Source organism: Leucoraja erinacea, chromosome 11 (genome assembly GCF_028641065.1).
Source record: "Leucoraja erinacea ecotype New England chromosome 11, Leri_hhj_1, whole genome shotgun sequence".
NCBI classification, from domain to species: domain Eukaryota; kingdom Metazoa; phylum Chordata; class Chondrichthyes; order Rajiformes; family Rajidae; genus Leucoraja; species Leucoraja erinaceus.
The window spans coordinates 38,123,776-38,148,002 of record NC_073387.1 but is presented as its reverse complement, the minus strand read 5'-3'; the positions used below and the strand labels follow the sequence as shown (position 1 = coordinate 38,148,002).

The following is a 24,227-nucleotide window of genomic DNA, read 5'->3' as shown; positions in this document are numbered from 1 at the left end:
ATTGTACACCTGCACTCCTCGATCCCTCTGCTCGACAACACTCCCCAGAGGCCTACCATGTACTGTGCAGGTAGGTCCTGCCCTTATTAGACATCCCAAAATGCAACACCTTACATTTCTCTATTGTATTCCATCAACCATTCCACAGCCCACCAGGCCAATCCTGTTGCAATCTTTCACAACCATCTTCACTATCTGAAAATTCACCCACTTTTGTATCACCAGTAAACTTTCTAATAATCTTGCCCCGTATGTTCTCATCCAAATCATTGATGTAGATGACAAACAGTAACGGGCCAAGCACTGAACCCTGAGGCACACCGCTAGTCACATGCCTCCAGTCTGAGAAGCAACCTTCCACCATCACCTTCTGCTTCCTTCCATGAAGCCAATTTGCTATCCATTCAGTTATCCTTGGATCCCATGCGATCTAACCTTCCAGAACAGCCTACCATGTAGACCCTTGTTAAATCCATGTATACAACATCTACAGCTCTGCACTCATCGACCTTTTTGGTCACGTCTTCAAAAAACTCAAGATTTGTGAGAAGCGACCTCCCACATACAAAGTCATGCTGACTATCCCTAATCGGCCCATGCCCATCCAAATGCCTATTTAACTTATCCCTCAGAATAATCTCTAGTAGCTTACTAACTACAGATGTTTAGCTCACCGGCCTATAGTTCCCAGCATTTTCCCTGGAGCCCCTCTTGAATAGAGGCACAACATTTGCCACCCTCCAGTCTTCCAGCACCTCTCCTGTATTTAAGGATGACTCGTAAATTTCAACCAGGGCTCCCGCAATTTTCCCTCTAGTTTCCCACTATGTCCTCAGATATATCTGATCAGGTCCTGGAGATTTGTCTACCTTCATACATGATAGTACCTTCAGAACTTCTTTGATGGTAACACTGACTGCTCTCAAGACATTTCCATTGACTGCCGCAAGTTCCTCCGTCCTACTGTCTTTTTCTCAGTAAATACAGAGTCAAATTTCCTCAGCAAATAAATAGTCAAGATATTCCAGATTCAGTCAAGATATTCCAGATTCAGGGAGCATGAGCTCGCCAGGACTGCCACATCTGAGCACCAAGAGGTATTGATTAGGAGGTGAATCCCTCCATCTCTAATCTTGCCAAAGCCACGATGTGGTCCATCTGGTGAAGGGAGAAGGCCTTGGATTGGAATGGCACAGTCAGGTATATCAGGGGTGAGCCATGTCTTTGTGAAACAAAAGGAAATTGAGCACAATAAATTGCGTCCTTGCAAGATCAAAGTGGGAGGAAGTGCAGTCAAACATCCTAATTGATAGTCTGTGTCAGATCAAGATCAAGATTCAATTTAATTGTTATTTGGACCCCTTGAGGTCCAAACGAAATGCCGTTTCTGCCATACATTACAAACAAATAGACTCAAGACACAACATAATTTACATAAACATCCATCACATCACTGTGATGGAAGGCCAAAAAAACTTATCTCTCCACTGCACTCTCCCCCCCCCTCCATGTCAGAGTCAAAGTCAAAGCCCCCGGCTGGCGATGGCGATTGTCCCGCGGCCATTAAAGCCACGCCGGGTGATGCGAGGGCACGCACCGGGTCTTAGTGTTAAAGCCCCCGGCGTGCGCTCGCAGAGTCCCACGGCCATTCCAAGCCGCGCGGGGCGGTGATGCCAGGCCCCGCTCCAGGAGCTCTTCGACCCCGCAACTCGGACGGGAGAAGTCGCCGTTGCGAGAGCCCTGAAAAGCGGTCTCCCTCCAGGGACCCGCAGGCTCCCGGTGCCGCCGTCCACCAGACCCGCAGTTGCAGCCTCTGAATCTCCGGAGGTCGGGCCGCAGCAGCGTTCCACCACCGCTCCACCCACTCTGGACTCGGCCAGCTCCGCGACGGTGAGGTGAGTCGTCGGCACGAGATTCCTCGGTCTTCTCCTGTTGGAGGCCGCTCCTCGTTGCAGCCCCAACGACAACGGAGACCCGACAAGAAAAGGTCGGGTCTCCCGTACAGGGAGAGATTTAAAAGTTACCCCCTTAGGGAATGGTACCGCGGTACACTTGGAACAGGGAATATTTAGTCCAACAACCACAAAGGGTATTCCCTCTATAGATGCTGCCTGCCCAGCTGAGTTCCTTCTGCACTTTGTTTTTTGCTCAAGATTCCAGCCTCTTGTCTTGCTTCACTGGGATCGCAGCAATTTATCAAAAATATTGCAACAGCAGTTCTCACACCCATGGATTTTGACACTTAATGTCAAGTCAAGTCAAGTCAAGTTTATTTGTCACATACACATACGAGATGTGCAGTGAAATGAAAGTGGCAATGCTCGCGGACTTTTGTGCAAAAGACAAACAACAAAACAACCAAACAAATTATAAACACAATCATAACACACATATTCTTTTACATAATAAATAGTGGAAGGAAAAACGTTCTCTAGAGTTAGTCCCTGGTGAGATAGGCGTTTACAGTCCGAATTGCCTCTGGGAAGAAACTCCTTCTTAACCTCTCTGTTCTCACCGCATGGCAACGGAGGCGTTTTCCTGACCGTAGCAGCTGGAACAGTCTGTTGCAGGGGTGGAAGGGGTCTCCCATGATTTTGTTTGCTCTGGAGTTGCACCTCCTGTTGTATAGTTCCTGCAGGGGGGTGAGTGAAGTTCCCATAGTGCGTTCGGCCGAACGCACTACTCTCTGCAGAGCCTTCTTGTCCTTGGCAGAGCAATTCCCAAACCAGATGGTAATGTTCCCGGATAAGATGCTTTCCACCGCCGCTGCGTAGAAGCACTGGAGGATCCTCGGAGACACTCTGAATTTCCTCAATTGCCTGAGGTGGTAAAGGCGCTGCCTTGCCTTACTCACAAGTGCTGAGGCGTGTGATGCCCATGTCATATCCTCCGAGATGTGGACTCCCAGATATTTAAAATAGTCACCCTATCCACAGGATCCCCATTTATCCTCAATGGAGTGTACGTCCACGGATGATGTGCCCTCCTAAAGTCCATGATCAGCTCCTTCGTTTTTTTGATATTCAAGAGGAGGCTGTTGTCCTGGCACCAGAGTGCCAAGACAACTGTATTACATTACAGTTAATGCTGTCTGACTTTGGAAATATGGTAATTACTATTTCTATATCAGAGTTGAACAATTGCATACAAATACCTTTTACTTGATGGACTGCAGCCATTAAAGACAGCTTACCCTCCTTCAAGGATAGTTAGGAATAAGACAATAGTTTCCAATTTCAATTAAATGTTCAATTCAATGTTTCAAAGCAGCGTCAAACCAAGGCTTGATTGCTGTGTCTGATCTTTATTTGATCCTCAGCAGAGCCTTTCTGGGATGAAAAGCTATTGCCTTATGTTATATTCAGGTAATGCTGTTTTTTAGATCAATAACAATTGAATAAATTAAACTAATGATCTCCCTAATTGTATTCATAGCCAATCCTCAAAGCCTTGTATGTTAAAGTCAATTTACTGTCACAAAACGTGCAAGACAATAATTTTTAAGTGATGGTTTATTACATTACAGTTAAAATGTATGGAAAATTCAGTAAAGTCTATTTTTCAGGTAAAGGAAGTGAACACTATTTGCTAAGATATGCTATGATATTTTGGACGGTACTGGTATTTTGACTGCTCAGAAGCTTTAATCTAGCACTTGTTTTGGTCACATACTTCCTAATACAATTCAGGTTTTTAAATGTCAGTATTTAGTCATGAACACTGCAGCTGAGAAAACAAAGTTGAAAATATAGCAAATCAAATAGTATATAGTCATCAACAATCATGGAACAATATTATTACCTACTTGAGGAATGGCCTGGATTGTATAGAGCATGAGTATAAGATACTGCATCAGAATTTCATGGGACATATGACAATAAAACACTCTTGACTCTTGATAAATGTGAATGTTTAAACGTGGCTTGCCTGAGAACATTATTTTTTTAAACCTATTTTACCATATAACTTTGCAATAATAATGCAGAAAACACACTTACATTGTAGTCATTTTTTTCTGGAAATGCAGAAAGTGATAAAACTTTATAGTGATAAGTTTAATGTTTTTATGGTGAATTCATATTTCAAATGTCAGAATACAATTTTCCAACAATTAGATTGTTCCATTTTTGGTTGATTCTGTTCAGAGTGGAAGTTCACTTTTCCTTGCGCTTCATTGCAGTAGCTACCACACCCACCAGGATAGCAACAACAGTGAAACCTTGGGCAAAGATACGTGTTCGCATTAACAGCTGAGATTGCCGGGTCTTGCCCTGTTTAAAAGCGATCAAGCCATACGTAAGGGCAGCTGCTGTACCCAGCATTCCTACAAAAGAAGAAAAATAATTTGACTCAACTATTGTCAAAGAGCATTTTAGGTTTTATTTTCACAGGAATTGCATAAGTGAACCGTATTCCAATCATCTGTAGAAATCAAGTTGTTCTTCCTGTTTAAGCCTAGTACCAAGACGCAGCAGCAATGAATACAACATTTAACAATATGTGTCATGGATAAAGAACTGACACATACTGTGCTGAAATTTCCATGAAGTATTTGTAAACATAGAAAAGTACAGCACAGGAACGGGCTCTTTGGCTCACTATGTTTGTACCAAACATGTTGTCAAGTTAAACATCCAGCATTTCTGGAGAGAAGGAATGGGTGACGTTTCGGGTTGAGAGGAAGGAGGGTCTTACAGCATATAATACACTAATATTAAAGTCCTGATCTTGAGATTTTTGAATTTTCAAGGCAGTCTGGGTGTTTATTACTATTTCCGTCACAACGGTCAATTTTGTAATTAGCTACAATGAGGTAATTAACTAATTATATGCTTTCATTTCAGGTCATCCAAGTAAGATGTTTTATATTTGTTTTAGAATGCTTCGATCTCTAATAACTGAAAATTTCATTCAGTTCTCTTAATTTTTAAGAAAGTTATGGGCTTTTGACTGTCCTCGATCGCAGCTTTTGTGTTAAGTCAATGGAAAAGCAATGGGGAACAAGATGCTAATTTCCGAGTATGAAAATGGCAATAATTGTTTTAATACTGAAGATATGAAAGTGAATTGGGTGTCAAATTAAACTTCTTTTTATGCTTTATCTCTGGGATAAATTGCAGACTTGATTTTTTAAATCTCAACATTTTGTAACATTGCTACTAAGTTTCCCTACCACTCGATGCGAAGCTCACTGGCCTATAGTTCCCTGAATTCTCTCGACTTTCCTTCTAAAACACCATTGGCCACTCTCCAGTGCTTTGGGATCTCGTCTGTGGATATAGAGAAACAAAGATCCTCGTCAAGACCACCGCAATATCCCCTCTCAATAACCTGGGATAGATCTCATCAGGCCCTGGGGACCAAAGATTATAGAGGAGCTCTATAATCTTTGCTGGGGACTTAAGCACCTGAATGCTCTTCTAGATCCTCAGCACCACCACCCCCTCAATCATAAACAGATGTGTTTTCTCCACACGAATCTCACTGTCCTCCAATCCAAGTCCTTAGCATTTTGCACAAGATTCCAGCATCTGCAGTTCCTGGTGTCTCAAAAGGAGGAAGAAGTTATGGGGGGGGAGCGGTTAACTCTCACCGACTGGCACGAACGGATTCTCCGTTGTTTTCCTGATTAATTTGTCCTGAAATCCTTCCTCAGTGTGCTTGGGCAGAATGGCAAAGCCCTCGATGACGGGTGGCTTCGACAGGTCGAGCGCTGAGACCACAGACACCGGCTTCGACATCGTCTTTCGCCTCCCGAGAAGCAGGGGGCGGGAAGCGGCACCGAGCGGCCTTCAAATTGCCAGTCATAGTTCAGGGGGCGGGCTAGCACCATTTATATAACTACCGGGCAACACAACAAAAATAACAATCGGAGCATTATTTGCTATGCATTGTAAAAGGATGGTGTAATATCCGATTTGTGCTGGAATTATTCACAACAACCGCGGCTAGATCCGCCCACGCCGGTTAGAGGTCGGGGGTCGGGGGTCGGAGGCCGCGCCACGCCGGTTGCTGGGGTGTGTGCGAGAAGGTTGGTCGGTTGGACGTCGCCCGCCTGGAAATCGCTGCAAGATGCCGAAAGCAAAAGGTACAAACAGGAGGAAGAAGTTCGACTACACGACGAATCGGAAAAAGCTGAAGCGGAAGATGGCGAAGAAGGCTGCGCCCCGGATCGAGTGGTGAGCGTTGCCGTCCTGTTACACCGCGGGGAGTAAAACGTGGTTGCTTTTACTAGTTCGTGTTATGCAAGTCCGCGGGGCAGGTTACACTACTCTCTACTCCATGCAACATTGTACCACCTGGACGCTCTGGCTGTGGATAAGAACATACTTGGCATTATATTACTGTAGAAGCGAGTCGAGCACTTTGTCCATGTAGAATGTAGATGATTAGTTTAGTTTATTGTCACGTGTACCGAGGTGCTAACCAGTCAGCGGAAATATAATATATGATTACAATCTAGTCATTCAAGTGCACAGATACACAGGGAATAATGTTTAGTATAAAATAAAGTCCGATCAAATACAGTCCCAAGGTCACCAATAAGGTAGATACCGATTGTTGGAGTGCTTACTGTCGGGCAATTGCCTGAGCTGCCTGCGGGACAGTTCTTCCTATTTGAATATCAGTCACCATGTGTTTGTGAGGGGAAACTGCAATGTAAAAGGACAACTGGTGGGGACCTTGTGGCGTTTGAATCAATTTTCTCCACCCTAGCTGGATGGCATTCCTGTTTTTTTTTCAGTTCCAACGTGGTTATGATACAATCGAGTGTGCTTTCTGCGGCATTTCAGAGGCAATATAAAGGATTACCCACATGGCTAATCCCTCATATCACATATGCCTTTCCAGTTAGGATGTCAGATTTCCCCCCTGAAGGACATTAATGAAACGATTTTGTTTTAATATGGCGATTCATTACTTTTATGTGATCAATATTATGAACGTTTTTTTAAATCGAATAAATTTAAATTTAAATTCTATGGCTGTTGAATATTGAACGTGTGTCTCTGGATTGTTTGTCCAGACCTTTAGATTATGAACAAAACAAAGTGCTGGAGGACAGACACAAAAGGCTGGAGTAACTCAACAGGCCAGGCAGCATCTCTAGAGAAAAGGAATGGATGACGTTTTGGGTCGGCACTCTTCTTCAGACTACGAATATCAGGGGACAGGGGAACAAGAGATCTAGACAATGCTCACGAGAAATGAATGGAAGATATGCAAAAATGCAATGATAATCAAGGAAATATGGGGCATGCAATAGGCCATTGTTAGCTATGGAATAGGTGATAATGAGTATACAGACAGAGGAACTCAACAGGATGACAATAAAATTGGTACGACAACTAAGGTGGGGGAGGGATGGAGAGAGAGGGGATGCAGAGTTACTTGAAGTTCAAGTAACTATATTCATACAGTTGGGTTATAAGCTGCCAGCTGCCAATCATTGCCTTTGGCGAGTTGAGATAAAGGGTGCTTGAAGATAAAGAGCTTAAACCTGGCAAAAATACCAATTATTTCCTGGATAGTAGTGATTTACGATTCAGTCTATCTACCGCAAGCACCACGGCACTAGAGAGATAGTATCTATGCTTGTCTTTGCAAAATGTTCCAAATCCACTGATAGGATAAGCAAACTTACAGCCCCAGCATTGGGGTCTTAATTGCAGTAATGTGTTGTGTTGATTGCATCATTTTTGTGCTCCTGAAACACACTTTTGTTTCAGAGTTCTGTAAAAATGATTGGAGGGAAAATGATTCAGATGTTCTTAAAGTCTCCTTGCCAGAGGGCAGAGTAGGGAGGAGAGTGCAATACCTCAACATGCATCTTGGAGCACTGGCTCATAATTATCCACCATGTATAAAGACATTCAGGGCGCACTGACATTGGAAATATAGTGTAAAAAGTAGCGTACCTTGCCCCTATAAACTATTCACCTGCTCTTTGCATGAGCCTACACTTTCACTGGTAGGGACCATGAGCTCGTAAGTTGGCCTCTGCAGTCTCCTCAGAACCTGCGAAACTGAATAGTGGAAACAAGTAATCTTTGACCCTGAGTGACAAGCTAAGATGTAAGAAAAGTGTAAGTGTTACATAATTGGATTGGGATGGTAACAAAAATATGGTTCCCTGCTGCAGAACACTACAGGATATTTATGGAATAATTACCAGGTGTTCATACAGCATGGTTCAGGCACGTGCCGTGAGTAATTACTCAAGGTAGGCAGGTGGCTTTAAAAAAAAAATCCTAAACCGCGCATGCGCAGATTGTTCTCTCCTTAAAAATAAAAAAATAAAAATAAGTAGCAATTTAATTTGCCCAAGGCTTCTAAATTTCCTTCATTTTTAATTACTGAATGGGTGGGGGACGGAGGATGAAGGCAGGTGGAGAGATGGTGGGAAAAACGGGAGCACACCAGGACGTTGAATCTGTTTATTGAATGACAAAACCATGACATCTGAATTTCCCTGAGGGGATCAATAAAGTATTTATTATTATTATTACTAATTCAAGGGACCAATTGGAGGGAGAGTTCCTTTCACAGCGTGTGGAGAGTCTGTGCCAGGGGTTAAAGATGCGGGGAGGGCAGCATGTTGAGAAGGAGGGGGTCGGATATCATAACAGACTCATTCACCGTTGCCGCAGCGCTCCGGGCACGGACAGCAAAACTGGCCGCCACTTCCGGGGAAGGAAGCAGGTCAGGTGACTGCGAGCGGCCGCCGGGACCCGACAGCAGAACCGGCTGCCACTTCAGTGCCTTCTGCCGGCCCGCTCACCTCTGGAAGTGCTCTCCGACTGAACACCTCTCACCTGCCGCTTACGGGCTTCACTCATGTCAGCTGCTTCCCGCAAATCCTTAAATTCCCACAGCCGAGTAACCTCAATTGGTCCCTTGAACGTGCTGTTGGAATTTAAGGATTTGCGGGAAGCCGGCCGGCGAGCGGCAGGAGAGAGGTGTTGAGACGGAGAGCACTGCCAGAGGTGAGTGGGGACCAGCAGAAGGGGCTGAAGTGGCAGCCAGTTCTGCTGTCCGTGCCCGGAGCGCTGCAGCAGCCACCCGATCTAATTCACTCCACGGCCACAATGCAGTGGCTCCGTGCCCGGAGCGTCGCAAGCGGGTTACTGGTCCCGATCCCCTCCTTCACAACGCTCCTGCCTTCCCCACAACTTTACCCCGGGCCAGACTCCTCAAACACTGTGAAAGGAGGCTCTTCACCCCCACCCCGGGACATACAGTATTTAAAACCATAAAGTACCAAGAAATGTACTTACCACGGTATTGGTACACAAACTCCATTCTTCTCTCTTTGCTTCCTAACATACCCTTCAGATAATGGCAATCCATATTTGAAAAACCCGCCAAGAAACTTGCGCTGCGCATGCGCAGTAGGCTGCTGCGCAGCAGTACAGCAAAGGCAGAATTTCAGCTGCCTTCAGCTCCGCTTGAAATTGACGGCTTCAAGCAGCGCGGATGGCACGTGGGCTGCACAGACCTTCACATGTTACAAGTGCTGCGGTTGAAAGGCACAGAGAATTATGCCTACCGAAGAGATCGATCTCTTAGATAGGCATAATTCTCCCATGCCTTTACTATTTATATTTAATGATTACCATGTCATAATTTTAGTCAGGGTAGGCAGTGCCTACCTTGCCTACCCTGACAGCACATGCCTGGCATGGTTTCAGGTGTGGGGATACTATTCAGATAGTAGTATAGATTGTATAATCAGATGTCATAAAGGGTCTTTAATGTTGCAAGCTCACATTTATATAACTTCATATCTAGGGTTTCTCCAAGTGCTTTACAGACAATGAAGCACTTTTGGAACGTGGTCACTGATTATACTAGATTCCATTCAAATTACTCTTTATATTCAATTTTGTTTTTTGGTTCTTTGCAAAGTGCTGGAAGCTCAGCAAATCAGGCAGCATCTTTGGAGAACAGGAATAGATGACGTTTTGGGTCCAGACTCTTCTTCAGCATGAAGAAGGGTCTCTACCCGAAACGTAGTCTGATGAAGGATCTTGACCTGAAACATCACCTATCCATGTTCTGTAGGGAAGCTGCCTGATATGCTGAGTTACTTCAGCACTATGTGTCCCATTGAGTATTAATCAGAATCAGTAGTTCTTTGTTTTTACATTGTTCCTCTTCAAGTGAGTGTGGATGCTTGGATATGAGATTCAAGTTGTTTTTCCAGTGCAACTTAACTTCACTGCTAGACTCCATAAGGAGACCAACTTTGGTACACATTTCAGAAAAGATGGTCGAAGAATGGCTAGGAGGTTCAACACTTGTATTTCATGTGCATTGTGGTAAACTGCCATTTCTTTGCAAAATATGAATAGTTGACTGTAATAATGTATGATTAAACTTCTATTCTTATCTGCACCTCTTCTGGTATACCCAGCCTTTAGTTTATTTTACCTCGTCTATCATGCGCCATCACTGTCTGCACTGTCAAGGTTTCCCTTAGTTTGCTCTCCCCTCCCCCCCAACCCCGCCATATTTTGTACGTTAAGTTATTCTTAAACATTTTTGTTTTAAATGCTCTTTCATTTGTGCAGAGAGATAAATGGGTCTGATTTCACCTGATGAGCATGTCTAGCATTTCATCTTTGTTCCAGCACCTTTATAATTTTGATTTTCCATTTGTTCTATAAAGTTGAGAAGTAGGGTACTTTCTGTACTTAAGAATGGAGCATGTTTTAATTTTTTTTTAAATGGTTGCAACAAGAGGTATTCTGTGGGGGTGTTCCCAAATATGTTTACAGTGTTTTGCTGATGATGAGTTTAGAAGAAAGTTTAACTGAGCAATAGTTGACTTGAATATTAATTTTGCTTTTTAAAGTGCACAGATAAGAAATGCGTGGAACAACAGAAAATCAGTTGCTCAAAATCTAGCTGAAATGGGTTTGGCGTCTGATCCAAACCGCACACTTCCCATTCAGAAAGTCAAGGTATGTGCTACTGGGGTTTCATATTAATATCAAAATCTTATCCATTTTCTTGTAATGTAAATAAATCAGGTCGATATCCTCCCTCTTTCCACTTCCCCCATATCCCACCCTCTGGCTTTCAGGGCTCTCGCTTAACTTTTTTTTCCCTGTTGCCAGCCGGGCAACCTTGGCAGCTTTTTAGGTTGCCAAATGACATTTTAGGTGGTCATTTAAGATGGCTTGCATGACGCATGCTCGGGCGAAGTGCATAGTTATCAGTCGGAATTATGCATTCACATATTATTTCTGCTTCAAATAAAGTCACAAACTAACATATTCACCAATCAAGACATGATATATACCACAATGACACACAGCAACATTATAATACGGTATCTCAACTATTTTTACACATTGCAATTAATGCAACTTTTATTCTTTCTTTCCACTTCCAAACAAAAATGTGGTTGGATTATTCAGCGTATGATCAACCTGTGTCAATAAATCCTGGACATTGATAACATATATGCTTAACCATGCACACTACAAGCATGTTTTCTGTGAAGGACCGAACATTATCATGACATGGCCATAGCATGAGTCGTTATTGCTATTGGTACAGAAACACTCTCGCTTCCCACATAATTTATCCACAACAAAATATACAGGTTGCAAGGAATTTTCTAAAGGCATTTTATGATAATAGCTGACAAAACTGACTATACCCATCTGGCAGGTTAAACATTTCACTAACTAACAAGAGAAGGCCAAAGGACATAAATGCAGCAAATGTTTGGTAATATATTTAAAGGTGTCAAGACGCCTCATTACCAGACATTCAGATTAGATGTATGTGGCAATGAAGATACCCAGTTTGTAAGCACCATTTAAAAAAAAATTGTTGATAAACGCTTTTTCCATCATTCCCACTTCAGAATTAACGTTAAAATTTCAACTGAAATATCTCCTGATCATTGATTTGCCATTAAAATGAATTCTGTAATACACTGCGGTTTTAATGTTTCACGTGTTCAAAATCTAATGAATCCATCTTTATGGATTAAAACAAATAATAACATTGGGAATTAAAACATATTTGATTGCATTCCATTATCAACATAGTTAATGTTAGCTCTGAAGACATTTCCAGCACAATAGGGTGGGGGGGGGGGGGGGGGGGGGGGGGAGTGTATGAATCGGTGTGGATTGGATGGCTTGAGCCAGGGAAATTAGTGAGTGTTGGTTGGAGTAGGTAAAATTATGAGGGGAGAGCGCGGGGGATGTCAGTGAGGTTGAATGGGGGGGGGGATCTGTGCAGGATGGATGGGGGGAGCAGTGCAGGATGGATGGGAAGGGGGTCAGCACAGGATGAATTGGGGGACCAGTGTAGGATTGATGGGGAGTGGCAGGAGAATCAATGCGAGGTGGCTAGGGAGATCAGTGCAGGATGAATAGATGGGGGGGAGGAGTGGGGAGCACAGGGGATGTCAGTGAGGACTGAATAGAGACAGGAATGGGGATCAGTGCGGGATGGAGAGGAGGGGTCTCAGGATAAGGGGAGTGGAGGGCGGCGTATGAGAGAGAGAGAGAGAGAGGAAGGGGCAGAGGAGGTGGGAAGGAAGGCCAACGCTCCTCGGACAACACCTGTCAGGCACATAAATCGCAACCAAAATATGGAGGGGACCGCGGACAGAATATCTTGGCGGCCGCGCGTGCATGCGCACACTCACACACGCGCGAGGCTTCGGAGGCTTCTGTGAACGGTAATTTCAGCTCAATCCAGCGCTAAATGCAGTCCAACTGTGCCTGTCTCGCCTACAGCCCTGTGTCAATCCAGACATGGCTGTTGGTTAACCTGGCGGGACAGGCAGAGTGAGCTGGGTTTAACGCTGCTTCTCTGCGCTGGCTGGGGGCGCCGCGCCCATCTGACTCCCGACGCCTCTGGCCATCCCCGGGTGTGTGGAGGCTCTCGGGCGGGGATGGTCCAGTGGCGGTTCGGCAGCGATTGCAGCGCCGGAGACCGGGATCGGTCCTAGCTGCGGTGCAGGTCTGTCGAGAGTGTTTTGGCTCGTCTCCCTCCTCCAATCACCCCCCCCCCCCCCCCCCCCCCCCCCCCCCCCCCCCCTTACTCAGCAATGTTACAAAATTTTGAGATTTTAAAAACCAAGTCTTTAATTTATCCCATCAGATTAATTTGACACCTAATTCACTTTCATATCTTCAGTATTAAAAAAGTTATGGCCATTTTCATACTCGGAAATTGGCATCTTGTTCCCTATTGCTTTTTCATTGACTTAACACAAAAGCTGTGATCGAGAACATTTAAAGGCTTAAACTTTCTTAAAATATAAGTGAACTGAAAGAAATTTTCAGTTATTGTAGATTGAAGCATTCTGAAACAAATATAAAACAATCTTACTTCGATGACTTAAAATTAAAGCATATAATTAGTTAGTTACCTAATTGTAGCTAATTACAAAATTCAATTACTAGATCTAAACATCTATCCATTTCTTAAGAATAGATTAACATTTTTAAATAGCCTAAGTGTCCAAATAACATTCACACAATAATTCAGAATATAACATAATTTTTAAATCTCATTGTCATGGGTTTATAGGCCAAATGGAAGGAATATAATGTTTAATACCTGTAAATTAATAATAAATCAGCTTGCGAGTGGGTTTTACTGGAACGGGACCATTTAGAACGTTCAGATACGGTGAATTTATACCCCCATATCTGCAGCAAATACACTGCCGGTTCTTCGGGGGGAAAAATCACCGTTTCGCAACGTAAAATGTGAATTAAATACATCTTAAGCAACACTTTTATACATAAAAATAAACTACTTTCTTTTACCTGGTCCTGCATAAAATCCGTCCCAGTTGTCGGCATTGACGGCTTCAGAAGCTGCTTTTAAAATCATTCCAGCGATTAACTTGTCGGGTGAATTTTTTTTTTAAAACACACAGAACGGCCGTAGGAACGATTCTTTAGCAAAATCTTGCACTCCAACAAATATAATTCAGGACCAGGTCGGGGAAAAAACCCATTTTAACCCTGCCCGCCTCTCAAAAGCGCCAAAATCGCGCAGACGGCCAGTGGCAGAATTACAGCGCCGCTGAAGGTAAGTTTTGTAACATACCTACTCTACTTCCGCCTCTGACCGACACCTCCCTCCTCCAAGGGTCTGTTTTGAAAGCGCCGTTGGCAGAGTGGCAGCAGCTGCCGCTAACAAGCCGGGCGGGGCGGGGTGCGGGAGGAGGAGTAGATGGCGCCGTCGCCGCCGCCGCTGCTGCCCATCTTTAGCTCCGACCCTCCGTCACGCCACACTTAGCATCTTTCCCACAACCGTCGCCGACACAAAACGTCGCGTTCCTTTTCTCCAGAGATGTTGCCGGACCCGCGGAGTTACTCCAGTTTTTTGTGTCTATCTTCGGTATAAACCAAGTTGCCAAGCCGGGCAAAATGACTCGTCGTTTAGGTTGCCCGGCAGCACTTTGAGTGGTCATTGGCACCCGGGCAACCGTTAATTTCGAGCCCTGGCTTTACATTCCATTCCTCTTCTTTCTTTAACTAACCTTATTTAGTCTCCTTTTCATCTCTGGCCTTTGCAACATAATCCACCCATCTGTCAATCACCCCCTTACACCCACCACCACTATCACTGCCAGGCTTTATCCCACTCCCACATATCTTTTCCAGCTTTCTCCACTCACTCCTATCAGTCTGAAGAAGGGGCCTGACCCGACAAACATCATCTATCCATTCCCTCCACAGATATTGTGTGACCTGCTGAGGTCCTCTAACACTTTGTGTAAGAAAGAACTGCAGATGCTGGTTTAAATCAAAGGTAGGAGTGACTCAGTGGGTGAGGCAGCATCTTTGGAGAGAAGGAATGGGCGACTTTTTGGGTTGAGGCCCTTCTTCAGTGATGTCAGGGGAGACGGCAGGATAAACATAGAATGTAGTCGGAGACAGTAAGACTGGTGGGAGAACTGGGAAGGGGATGGAGAGAGAAAGCAAGGGCTATCTGAAGTTAGAGAAGTCAATGTTCATACCACTGGGGTGTAAACTACCATAGTAAAATATGTGGTGCTATTTCCCCCAATTTGCACTGGGCAGAAAGGTCAGATTGGGAATGGGAGGGGGAGTTGAAGCGCTGAGACATTGGGAGATCAGGTAGGTTAAGATGGACTGAGCGGAGGTGTTCAGTGAAACGATCGCCGAGCCTGCGCTTGGTCTCGCCGATATAGAGAAGTTGAAACCTGGAACAGCGGATACAGTAGATGAGGTTGGAGGAGGTGCAAATGAACCTCTGCCACCTGGAAAGACTGGGTCCTAAGATGGAGTCAAGGGGGGAGGTAAAGGGTCAGGTGTTGGATTTCCTGCGGTTGCAGGGGAAAGTACCTGGGGAGGGGGTGGTTTGGGACGGAAGGGACGAGTTGACCAGGGCGTTTCGGAGGCAACGGTCTCTGCGGAAAGCAGAAAGTGGTGAAGATGGGGTGATGTGGCCAGTAGTGGGATCCCGTTGGTGGTGAAAATGTTGGCGGATTATATGCTGTATGCGACGGCTGATGGGGTGGAAGGTGAGGACAAGGGGACTAACACTTTGTCCCTCCTTTCTTCCAACACTTTGCTTTCTGCTCAAAATTCTGGCATCTTCAGTTTGTATCTACTTGTTATAATTGGAGTTATTCCATCTCCAAAGAATAATAAAAAGAGCAATTCTTAAGAATATGGTCACCTTTCATTGATTTGTTACAGGTGTAATATGGTGCAACACAACCCTGGAAAATAATTCTTTTAGAACTAGGTGATGGGTGTGAATCGAATTTGACACATTCCTTTTCCTTCTTGCTTTACCTCCTTTTCAGTGGAGATTTTTTTTTTTCCTTCTTTTTTCACATTTTCAAGCACGCAGCCTACTTAACCATTATCATTCACTTAACTCCAACTACTGCGGACTACACTCCACTACTATCCTCACTCTTCTTTCTATTTTTTCTTTTCTCTTTTTCTATTATAGGTTAAAGTTTTAAAAAAAGAAGTTGTACAAGAAATGTAATATGTTGCATGTTATGATTAAGATGTAGGTACATTGCTTCTAATAAAATTAAAAAATTTAAAAAATAAAAATAAAAACAAAGAATAATAAAATATCCAGTGGATGTTAGTGATGTGGAATGCTTGATAATATTTTTTATCTAGTGAAATTATTCCCTTTTGGTCAGTGCAGCGGATGTTTGAGTTGATATTTGGCCTATTGCTCTGCATCTTGTAATGTACATGGCATTCAGTGTTCGGGAGGCAATAAGTGGGTAACATTGAGAATACAGCAGCAAAATAAGTTTCATCAAAATATTTTGAAATATTTCTTTACCAAAGTGGGACGGGAATGAATTGGGAAGAATGTGACGCAACATTTTAGTCTTCAGTCAGCATTTTGCTAAATTGCCATTATGATAAAATTAACTTATTATGGTTTAATTTGTTTTTCAGAAAATGGAAGTTAGAGAGAAGGTTGTTATTAACCCACATGTCATTAATGGTTTGTATTGCTATCAGAATTTTAATTCTTGGATATTCTTAATTTCAGATATGGGTGTTTCCATAAATACAGCACTCAGTAGTGAAACTGAATGTCTCCAAATTTCCAGGTTATTTTCCTGTTTTTCATGTAATACTAGACATGTGCGGACCCGTTGGGTCCCATTCCCCCAGCGCAATATTCCACCACTCCCACATCTCCCAGCTGCGCAGGCGTGGCTGACGTTTTTAAAGTTTAAAATGGCAATAACTTGTAAAATTATAAGATAAATGTGAACACATCTCACTCTCCCTCTTCAGTCCCCTATTCCCCTCCTCCATTATCCTCCCTCTCCCCACCCTTCACAAACTCTCATCTGCTTCCACCCCTCACCCCTCCCTCCCCGCCTCTCTTTTCCCCCCTCCCCTCCATTACCCTACCATCCCTCTTCCTACCCCTCCCGTCCTCCATTCCCCCTCATCCCCCAGCACTCCTCCCTCCCCCTCCTCTTCACCCTCCCTCTATCCCCTTTCCTCCTCCCCTCCACCTCTCCCTCCCACTCCTTTCCCCTGCCCGCAGTCACCCTCCTTCCCTCCATAACCCATCTCCCCACCGTACTCCCTTCTCTCCCTCTATCCTCTTCCTCCCCACTGCTCGCCTCCCCCCTATCTCATCCCTCCACACTCCCTCCTCGCATCCCTCACTGCCACGGCTCCCTCTAGCCCCCACTCCGCCCCTCCTCCACTCCCCCACTCTGCCCCTCCTCTCCCTCTCTATCCCCCACTCACCATCCTCACCTCCTCCACTTTCCTCTCCCTCAATCCCCTCACTCTCTCTCCTCGCCTCCCCAGGATCTGATGTAAACCACCGCCAGCCCCGTTTTCTCCGTGACATCGGCGATTAAGTTGTACTTGAGGTGGGACCTGTCAGGGGGGGAAGGGCCGAGTGGCGTGGGGGCAGAGAGGCCGAGGCGGCGTCCTAGTCCTTACCCCAGGACCCGCTCCTCTCCCTCCCAGCACCGCCGCCCTCAGACGTCTCCCCAGTCTCAGAGCCGCGGTCATTTCAAATCCCGCACACGCGGGGAGACTTTTAGTTATTTCAAAATCCGCACACGTGGATACCCTCAGTGACTCCCTCCCTCCCTCCCTCCCTCCCTCCCTCCATAACCCCTCTCCCCTCCCTACCCCCTCCACTCCCACTATCCCCCTGCTCCCCCACTCCTCACCTGCCCCTATCCCCACCCCTCCACAATGAAAATCGGAATGATTTTTTGAAAAATGAAACCCCCCCCCCCCCCCCCCCAAATGAAAATCATGATTTTTTTTTTTGTTAATGGAATACTCAATAAAAATGATGTTTTTTCTTTTTAAAAAAACCAAACACGATGTCAGCTGTTAATGAAAAAGGAAGAATTTGATTACAACGGATTTTATTAGAAAATCACGGTTTCTTATGTTAATGAAATTCGGGATCCCATTGTACCATTATTGTGACGCAGCTGACGGGCAGGGCCAGTGGAAAAGTGGCTTTTGTAAATTTAAAAATGTCAATAACGTGAAATATAACATCAATCCGAACGGAATTTGTACCTTTTACATCCCAGGACAAATGTGAGTAAGGTGGGACAAAAATTGTTTGCTATCGTGTACCGTTTTGGCGACGTTTTGAATCGTCACACACTCACATACATAAAAACAGAGTTTTAGGTCTATACAAGACCAAGTGGGACCCGTTGGGGCCCGTCACCCATTGGCGGGGGGGGGGGCGCACAGAGTCACGGGAGGGTTGGTCCCAGAACGCAATACTCCACCACTCACCCATAGGTCCCAATACTCACCACTCCCTAGAGATGGAAGGGGTTGTAGAGAGAGGGGGGGAGGGGGGGGGGTGCGTTTGAGAGGTAGAGATGGAGGTGGAGTGGGGTAGAGAGAGGGAAGGGGGTAGAGAGAGGGAGGGGGGTAGAGATGGAGGGGAGGGGGGTAGAGAGAGTGAGGGGTTAGAGAGGGAGCGGGGCAGAGAGAGAGGGAGGGGGGGGTAGAGACGCCACGCCATCTCCCTTCTCATTTCCCTCGCCCTCCTCTCCTCACTCCCATTCCCTGCCGCAGCACCTACCCAGGTCGTAGAGCAGCGCCAGGGCCTGGAACTCGTCCTGGTTCTCGTATTCGACCCGGCTATGGCTGGTCCTTGGGTCCACCGGCGGCTTCTTTCTCGACCCCGGTCACGGCCCCATCCCAAGCCCTGGGTTTGGCACTCCAGCTCCAGCACCTCCAGCCCAGGTCCAGACCCGAGCGAGACCACCACGGGCCCGGGCAGCTTCTTTCTCGGCTCCGGTGACGGCCCCATGCCAAAAAACAAACAATAGTCGTGCTGTAACGGGGTTTTTTAGCACGTTGCAATTTAAAAAAATAAATTAGAACAACGCAAATATAACGACGCTGGCGTGAACTGCGGGCCTCGTGGTGGGTTAAGTGCCGACATTTTGTAACGGAGCTTATAAATCAGTAAGTGTCCCATATGTCTTATAAATATTTTTTTCTCTTTTTTCAAATTTTGGTTGATTTTGATCACAAATTAGCTCAATAGGATCATAGATAGGCCCATTTTTAATGCTGATATTTCATAATGATTTAATAACTTTCAAATTTGGCCATCCATGTCACAGGTTGGTACCCTTATTTACGGAAACACTCATATCCCTTCAGCGTTAACATTCACTTTATTTGTATCTGCCTTGCCTTTGCAAGTTGTTCAAGGTGATGTGGTTGTGGTTGCAAGACTAAAATCTAAGGAAATTTTATTTTGGCATTGGTAAATTTAATAAATAAGTTGTTTTGTTAGACACTTTTCATCAAGCAAGGTCATTTGACCATATGGAATATTTGTGAAGTACAATCACTTGATATTTTTTCTCCTCTACAGAGCTAGAGGCAGAAGCAAGCCTCCCAGAAGTAACAATGTCCACTTTGTCCAAAGAATTCATTGACTATGTTCGATATATGATTGAGACCTATAAGGATAACTATAAGGTATTGTACATCTGAAAAATTATTCCAACAGGCGGAGTCAATCTGACTAAATTGGTATAGTGCATTACTTTTTAAAATGTGTCTACTTTGTAGCATTCAATTAGTTTTAAAATATGGCAATCTCATTGCAAAATTATTTCAATAACAATTATCCTGAAAATCTAATGACTTTAACACTGAAAACATTAACTGCATTCTAACTGCTTAGGTATAATGTGAGCAATGTTTTCCATCACACATACTTGGAACATTTTCAAATTAATTGAATTTCAGAATTATTAGAGAGAAAATTGTGTATGTAACAGCTCTGTCTTTTTAAGTGGTAGTAGTTTCTGCAACATGTTAAAGATAAGAAGGAAATGTGGCCTTGTCCTTCTCCTTTCATTGTTGTGCAGATGCTGGTTTAAACCGAAGATAGATACAATATGTGAAAAGAAAGAGATTAGTTAAAACAAATGTAGGTCCCTTGCAGTCAGAAACAGGTGAGTTGATCATGGGGAACAAGGATATGGCGGACCAATTGGTTCCGTCTTCACAAAGGAAGACATAAATAATTTGCCGGAAATAGCAGGGGACCGCGGGTCAAAGGAGTTGGAGGAATTGAGTGAAATCCAGATTAGCCGGGAAGTGGTGATGGGTAAATTGAATGGATTAAAGGCCGATAAATCCCCAGGGCCAGATAGGCTGCATCCCAGAGTACTTAAGGAAGTAGCTCCAGAAATAGTGGATGCATTAGTAATAATCTTTCAAAACTCTTTAGATTTTGGAGTAGTTCCTGAGGATTGGCGGGTAGCAAACGTAACCTCACTTTTTAAGAAGGAAGGGATGGAGAAAACGGGGAATTACAGACCAGTTAGTCTAACATCGGTAGTGGGGAAACTGCTAGAGTCAGTTATTAATGATGGGATAGCAGCACATTTTGGAAAGTGGTGAAATCATTGGACAAAGTCAGCATGGATTTACGAAAGGTAAATCATGTCTGACGAATCTTATAGAATTTTTCGAGGATGTAACTAGTAGCGTGGATAGGGGAGAATCAGTTGATGTGATGTATCTGGACTTCCAGAAGGCTTTCGACAAGGTCCCACATAAGAGATTAGTATGCAAACTTAAAGCACACGGCATGGGGGGTTCAGTATTGATGTGGATAGAGAACTGGCTGGCAAACAGGAAGCAAAGAGTGGGAGTAAACGGGTCCTTTTCACAATGGCAGGCAGTGACTAGTGGGGTACCGCAAGGCTCAGTGCTGGGACCCCAGCTATTTACAATATATATTAATGATCTGGATGAGGGAATTGAAGGCAATATCTCCAAGTTTGTGGATGACACTAAGCTGGGGGGCAGTGTTAGCTGTGAGGAGGATGCTAGGAGACTGCAAGGTGACTTGGATAGGCTGGGTGAGTGGGTAAATGTTTGGCAGATGCAGTATAATGTGGATAAATGTGAGGTTATCCATTTTGGTGGCAAAAACAGGAAAGCAGACTATTATCTAAATGGTGGCCGACTAGGAAAAGGGGAGATGCAGCGAGACCTGGGTGTCATGGTACACCAGTCATTGAAAGTAGGCATGCAGGTGCAGCAGGCAGTGAAGAAAGCAAATGGTATGTTAGCTTTCATAGCAAAAGGATTTGAGTATAGGAGCAGGGAGGTTCTACTGCAGTTGTACAGGGTCTTGGTGAGACCACACCTGGAGTATTGCGTGCAGTTTTGGTCTCTAAATCTGAGGAAGGACATTATTGCCATAGAGGGAGTGCAGAGAAGGTTCACCAGACTGATTCCTGGGATGTCAGGACTGTCTTATGAAGAAAGACTGGATAGACTTGGTTTATACTCTCTAGAATTTAGGAGATTGAGAGCGGATCTTATAGAAACGTACAAAATTCTTAAGGGGTTGGACAGGCTAGATGCAGGAAGATTGCTCCCGATGTTGGGGAAGTCCAGGACAAGGGGTCACAACTTAAAGATAAGGGGGAAATCCTTTAAAACTGAGATGAGAAGAACTTTTTTCACACAGAGAGTGGTGAATCTCTGGAACTCTCTGCCACAGAGGGTAGTCGAGGCCAGTTCATTGGCTATATTTAAGAGGGAGTTAGATGTGGCCCTTGTGGCTAAGGGGATCAGAGGGTATGGAGAGAAGGCAGGTGCGGGATACTGAGTTGGATGATCAGCCATGATCATATTGAATGGCGGTGCAGGCTCGAAGGGCCGAATGGCCTACTCCTGCACCTAATTTCTATGTTTCTAAAAAGCTGGAGTAACTCAGCAGGACAGTGAAGCATCTGTGGAGAGTAGGAATGGGTGAGATTAGAAGGGTCTCAACCCGAAACGTCACCCATTCCTTCTCTCCATAGAAGCTGCCTGTTCCGCTGTGTTTCTCCAGCTTTTTGTGTCTATCTTCCTTTCATTGTTGCCTGCTAAAGTAAAATAGCCATACTAGAAAAATGCTTGCATGTATTTTTTTGACTGAACAGCCCTCAACAGTTAACCATTAATTATCATTCATGTCCATTACTCTTGCAAAGATTTTACTTGCAATAATCAATAACTTAAAAGTTGTGTACAAGATGTCAATGACACGATGTATTAATTATTCTAAAGATGATTAACTCTACTTTTACCCCAACAATTTCTACCTCACCCGCAGAGTTTCTCCAGCTTTTTTGTCTACCTTTAATAAATGGTTGAGGCTTCTTTGATAATTAGTCCAACAGAATGATGTGTAATGTGAACTTTGCATCCTGTTAAATCCAAAATGTCACTAAACTATTGGCACTGATATTAGAATGTTTCCTGCAGAAAATCAATGGAAGAAGGTCATTATTTAAAATGATCCCTTTTGATTTTGCAAAGTAACATTTTTAATTCTTGAACAAAAATAAAACAAATATTTTTTCTGCAGATACAAATACTCTTTGTCTGCCAGCAACTGGTAATAAAAATGATAAGAACAAGAAAAAATAGGAGCAGGAGTCAACCACTCTGCCCCACAAGGCTGCCTAATCATTCACGATGATTGTGGCTGATCTGTCCCAGGCCTCCTTTCTCCTTATGCATCAGTTCCCGTACTCCAATTCTATAATCTTGTACCTGCTTTTACATATAGGTGTTTAAAAATCATGAGAAGAATTAATCGGGTAGATGCATAGAGTCTCTTGCCCAGAGTAGGTGAATCGAGGGATATGGACCAAACGCAGGCAGGTGGGACTTGTGTAGCTGGGACATGTTGGCCGGTGTCGGTAAGTTGGGCCGAAGGACCCGTTTCCACACTGAATCACTCTATGACATTCTCAAGATATGGCACCAATAATCCAAAGATTAGATATCCTCTGAGAAGAGTTCTTATGCACTGTGGTTTTAAATGATGGTCCTCTAATCTTGTAACTATTAACCTTTACAGATGAATCTTCCACAGACGGAAAATGCTGAATATCTATCCTGCCATGCATCTTTGGGAACGTGTCTGTTTCAAAAAGATTGCCACTCATTCCTCTAAGTTCCAAAGAATCAACCAGATTTATTTGGCTACTTGTCATAGGGCAACCATTTTGTCCAATAATATGGCCTAGTGAATCTCTTTGTAGTACATCTCTTTTTAAATAAGGGGACTCAAATTTGCACAGAATTTCAGGTATGGCCACACCAGATCCCTGAACAATGCTTCCCTATTCCTAAACTCCAACCCTCCTTGCAATAAAGGTCAACGTGCCGTTTGCCTTCCTATCCACTTGCCCTTTTGCAATTCGTGCCCAAAAACACTTGGATCCCTATGTACTTTACTCATCTGCAATTGATACTCTGTAGCTGTTAGACTTTATTGAATCTGTAGCTCACGTCACATCAGTCGGTACTGGTCAATAATTGTATATTTTAACTTGATCGTATTAATGATCTGAATCACAACTTCAGTATCACTTTAAATGTAAAACCATTGAGCACTGTTTTACTTTTTTTTATTTAGGCAATGGCAAGAGATGACCTGAACTATTACCAGGACACACCACATCAGATCAAGAAAAAAATTGAGTCTTACAAACGCTTTTATCCAAGTGAATATGCTTCTTTGAATGCTGCTTTACAGCAAAAAATGGAAATATCTTGAGACATTTTTCAACTGTGCTGGTGCCCTATCAAACGTTTTTTTCCCCTGGAGCTCTTGTATGCCATTCAGATTTGCAAAGACCATTGCAGAAAATGGATTATTGTCGTAGTATTGAGGCTATCTTTGAATATCAGTTCTAGAAATGAGCGATTCTGGCAACCATGATGTCATAAAGTAACGAGCTGTTTATTTTAATATTTTGTACTGTAACCTGAATAAAATGTATTTTAACAGCTTGGATCATTTTTACATTTGCTTTGTAACAACATGTCTGTTAGATGTTTCATGATGGCATAAAATAACAAAAATGGGAGGGGAGGTTGGGGAGAAAAGATGTTCCCATTTCCAGCTTGTCTATCATTAAAATCTTAAGCCAATTTACAGCTGATTTTGCAAATAACCTGTTAACATCCTACATCACATCGAGAAGTCTTGTGAATGGATGTTTTCTGTCACTCGGAACTCAAAATGAGAGTTATTGATAATACAAAATAAAAGTTATTAGCACCTTCTTTACCAAAGTGCTTAGAATGTTAAACTTGTTATCACATACAGTATTTGAGAATCTGACATAGATTTGTTCAAGGGGAAGTCGGATAATGATGAGGGAGACTGGGTATGTT

General features: G+C 43.9%; 2 protein-coding genes across 2 annotated transcripts; one reads left to right on the top strand and one right to left on the bottom strand.

The window, feature by feature from the left end:
• Positions 1–3,494: 3,494 nt before the first annotated feature.
• higd2a (HIG1 hypoxia inducible domain family, member 2A) lies at positions 3,495–5,908 on the bottom strand. The gene is made up of 2 exons (XM_055643060.1): positions 5,594–5,908; positions 3,495–4,324 (listed from the first exon to the last, which is right to left on the bottom strand). The coding sequence occupies exons 1-2, from the start codon at positions 5,739–5,741 to the stop codon at positions 4,155–4,157; spliced, it is 318 nt and encodes a 105-aa protein (XP_055499035.1). The 5' UTR covers positions 5,742–5,908; the 3' UTR covers positions 3,495–4,154.
• A 28-nt stretch (positions 5,909–5,936) lies between these two features.
• On the top strand, positions 5,937–23,842 carry nop16 (NOP16 nucleolar protein homolog (yeast)). The gene is made up of 5 exons (XM_055643059.1): positions 5,937–6,179; positions 10,859–10,967; positions 16,452–16,500; positions 19,399–19,505; positions 23,464–23,842. The coding sequence occupies exons 1-5, from the start codon at positions 6,073–6,075 to the stop codon at positions 23,602–23,604; spliced, it is 513 nt and encodes a 170-aa protein (XP_055499034.1). The 5' UTR covers positions 5,937–6,072; the 3' UTR covers positions 23,605–23,842.
• Positions 23,843–24,227: the final 385 nt, after the last annotated feature.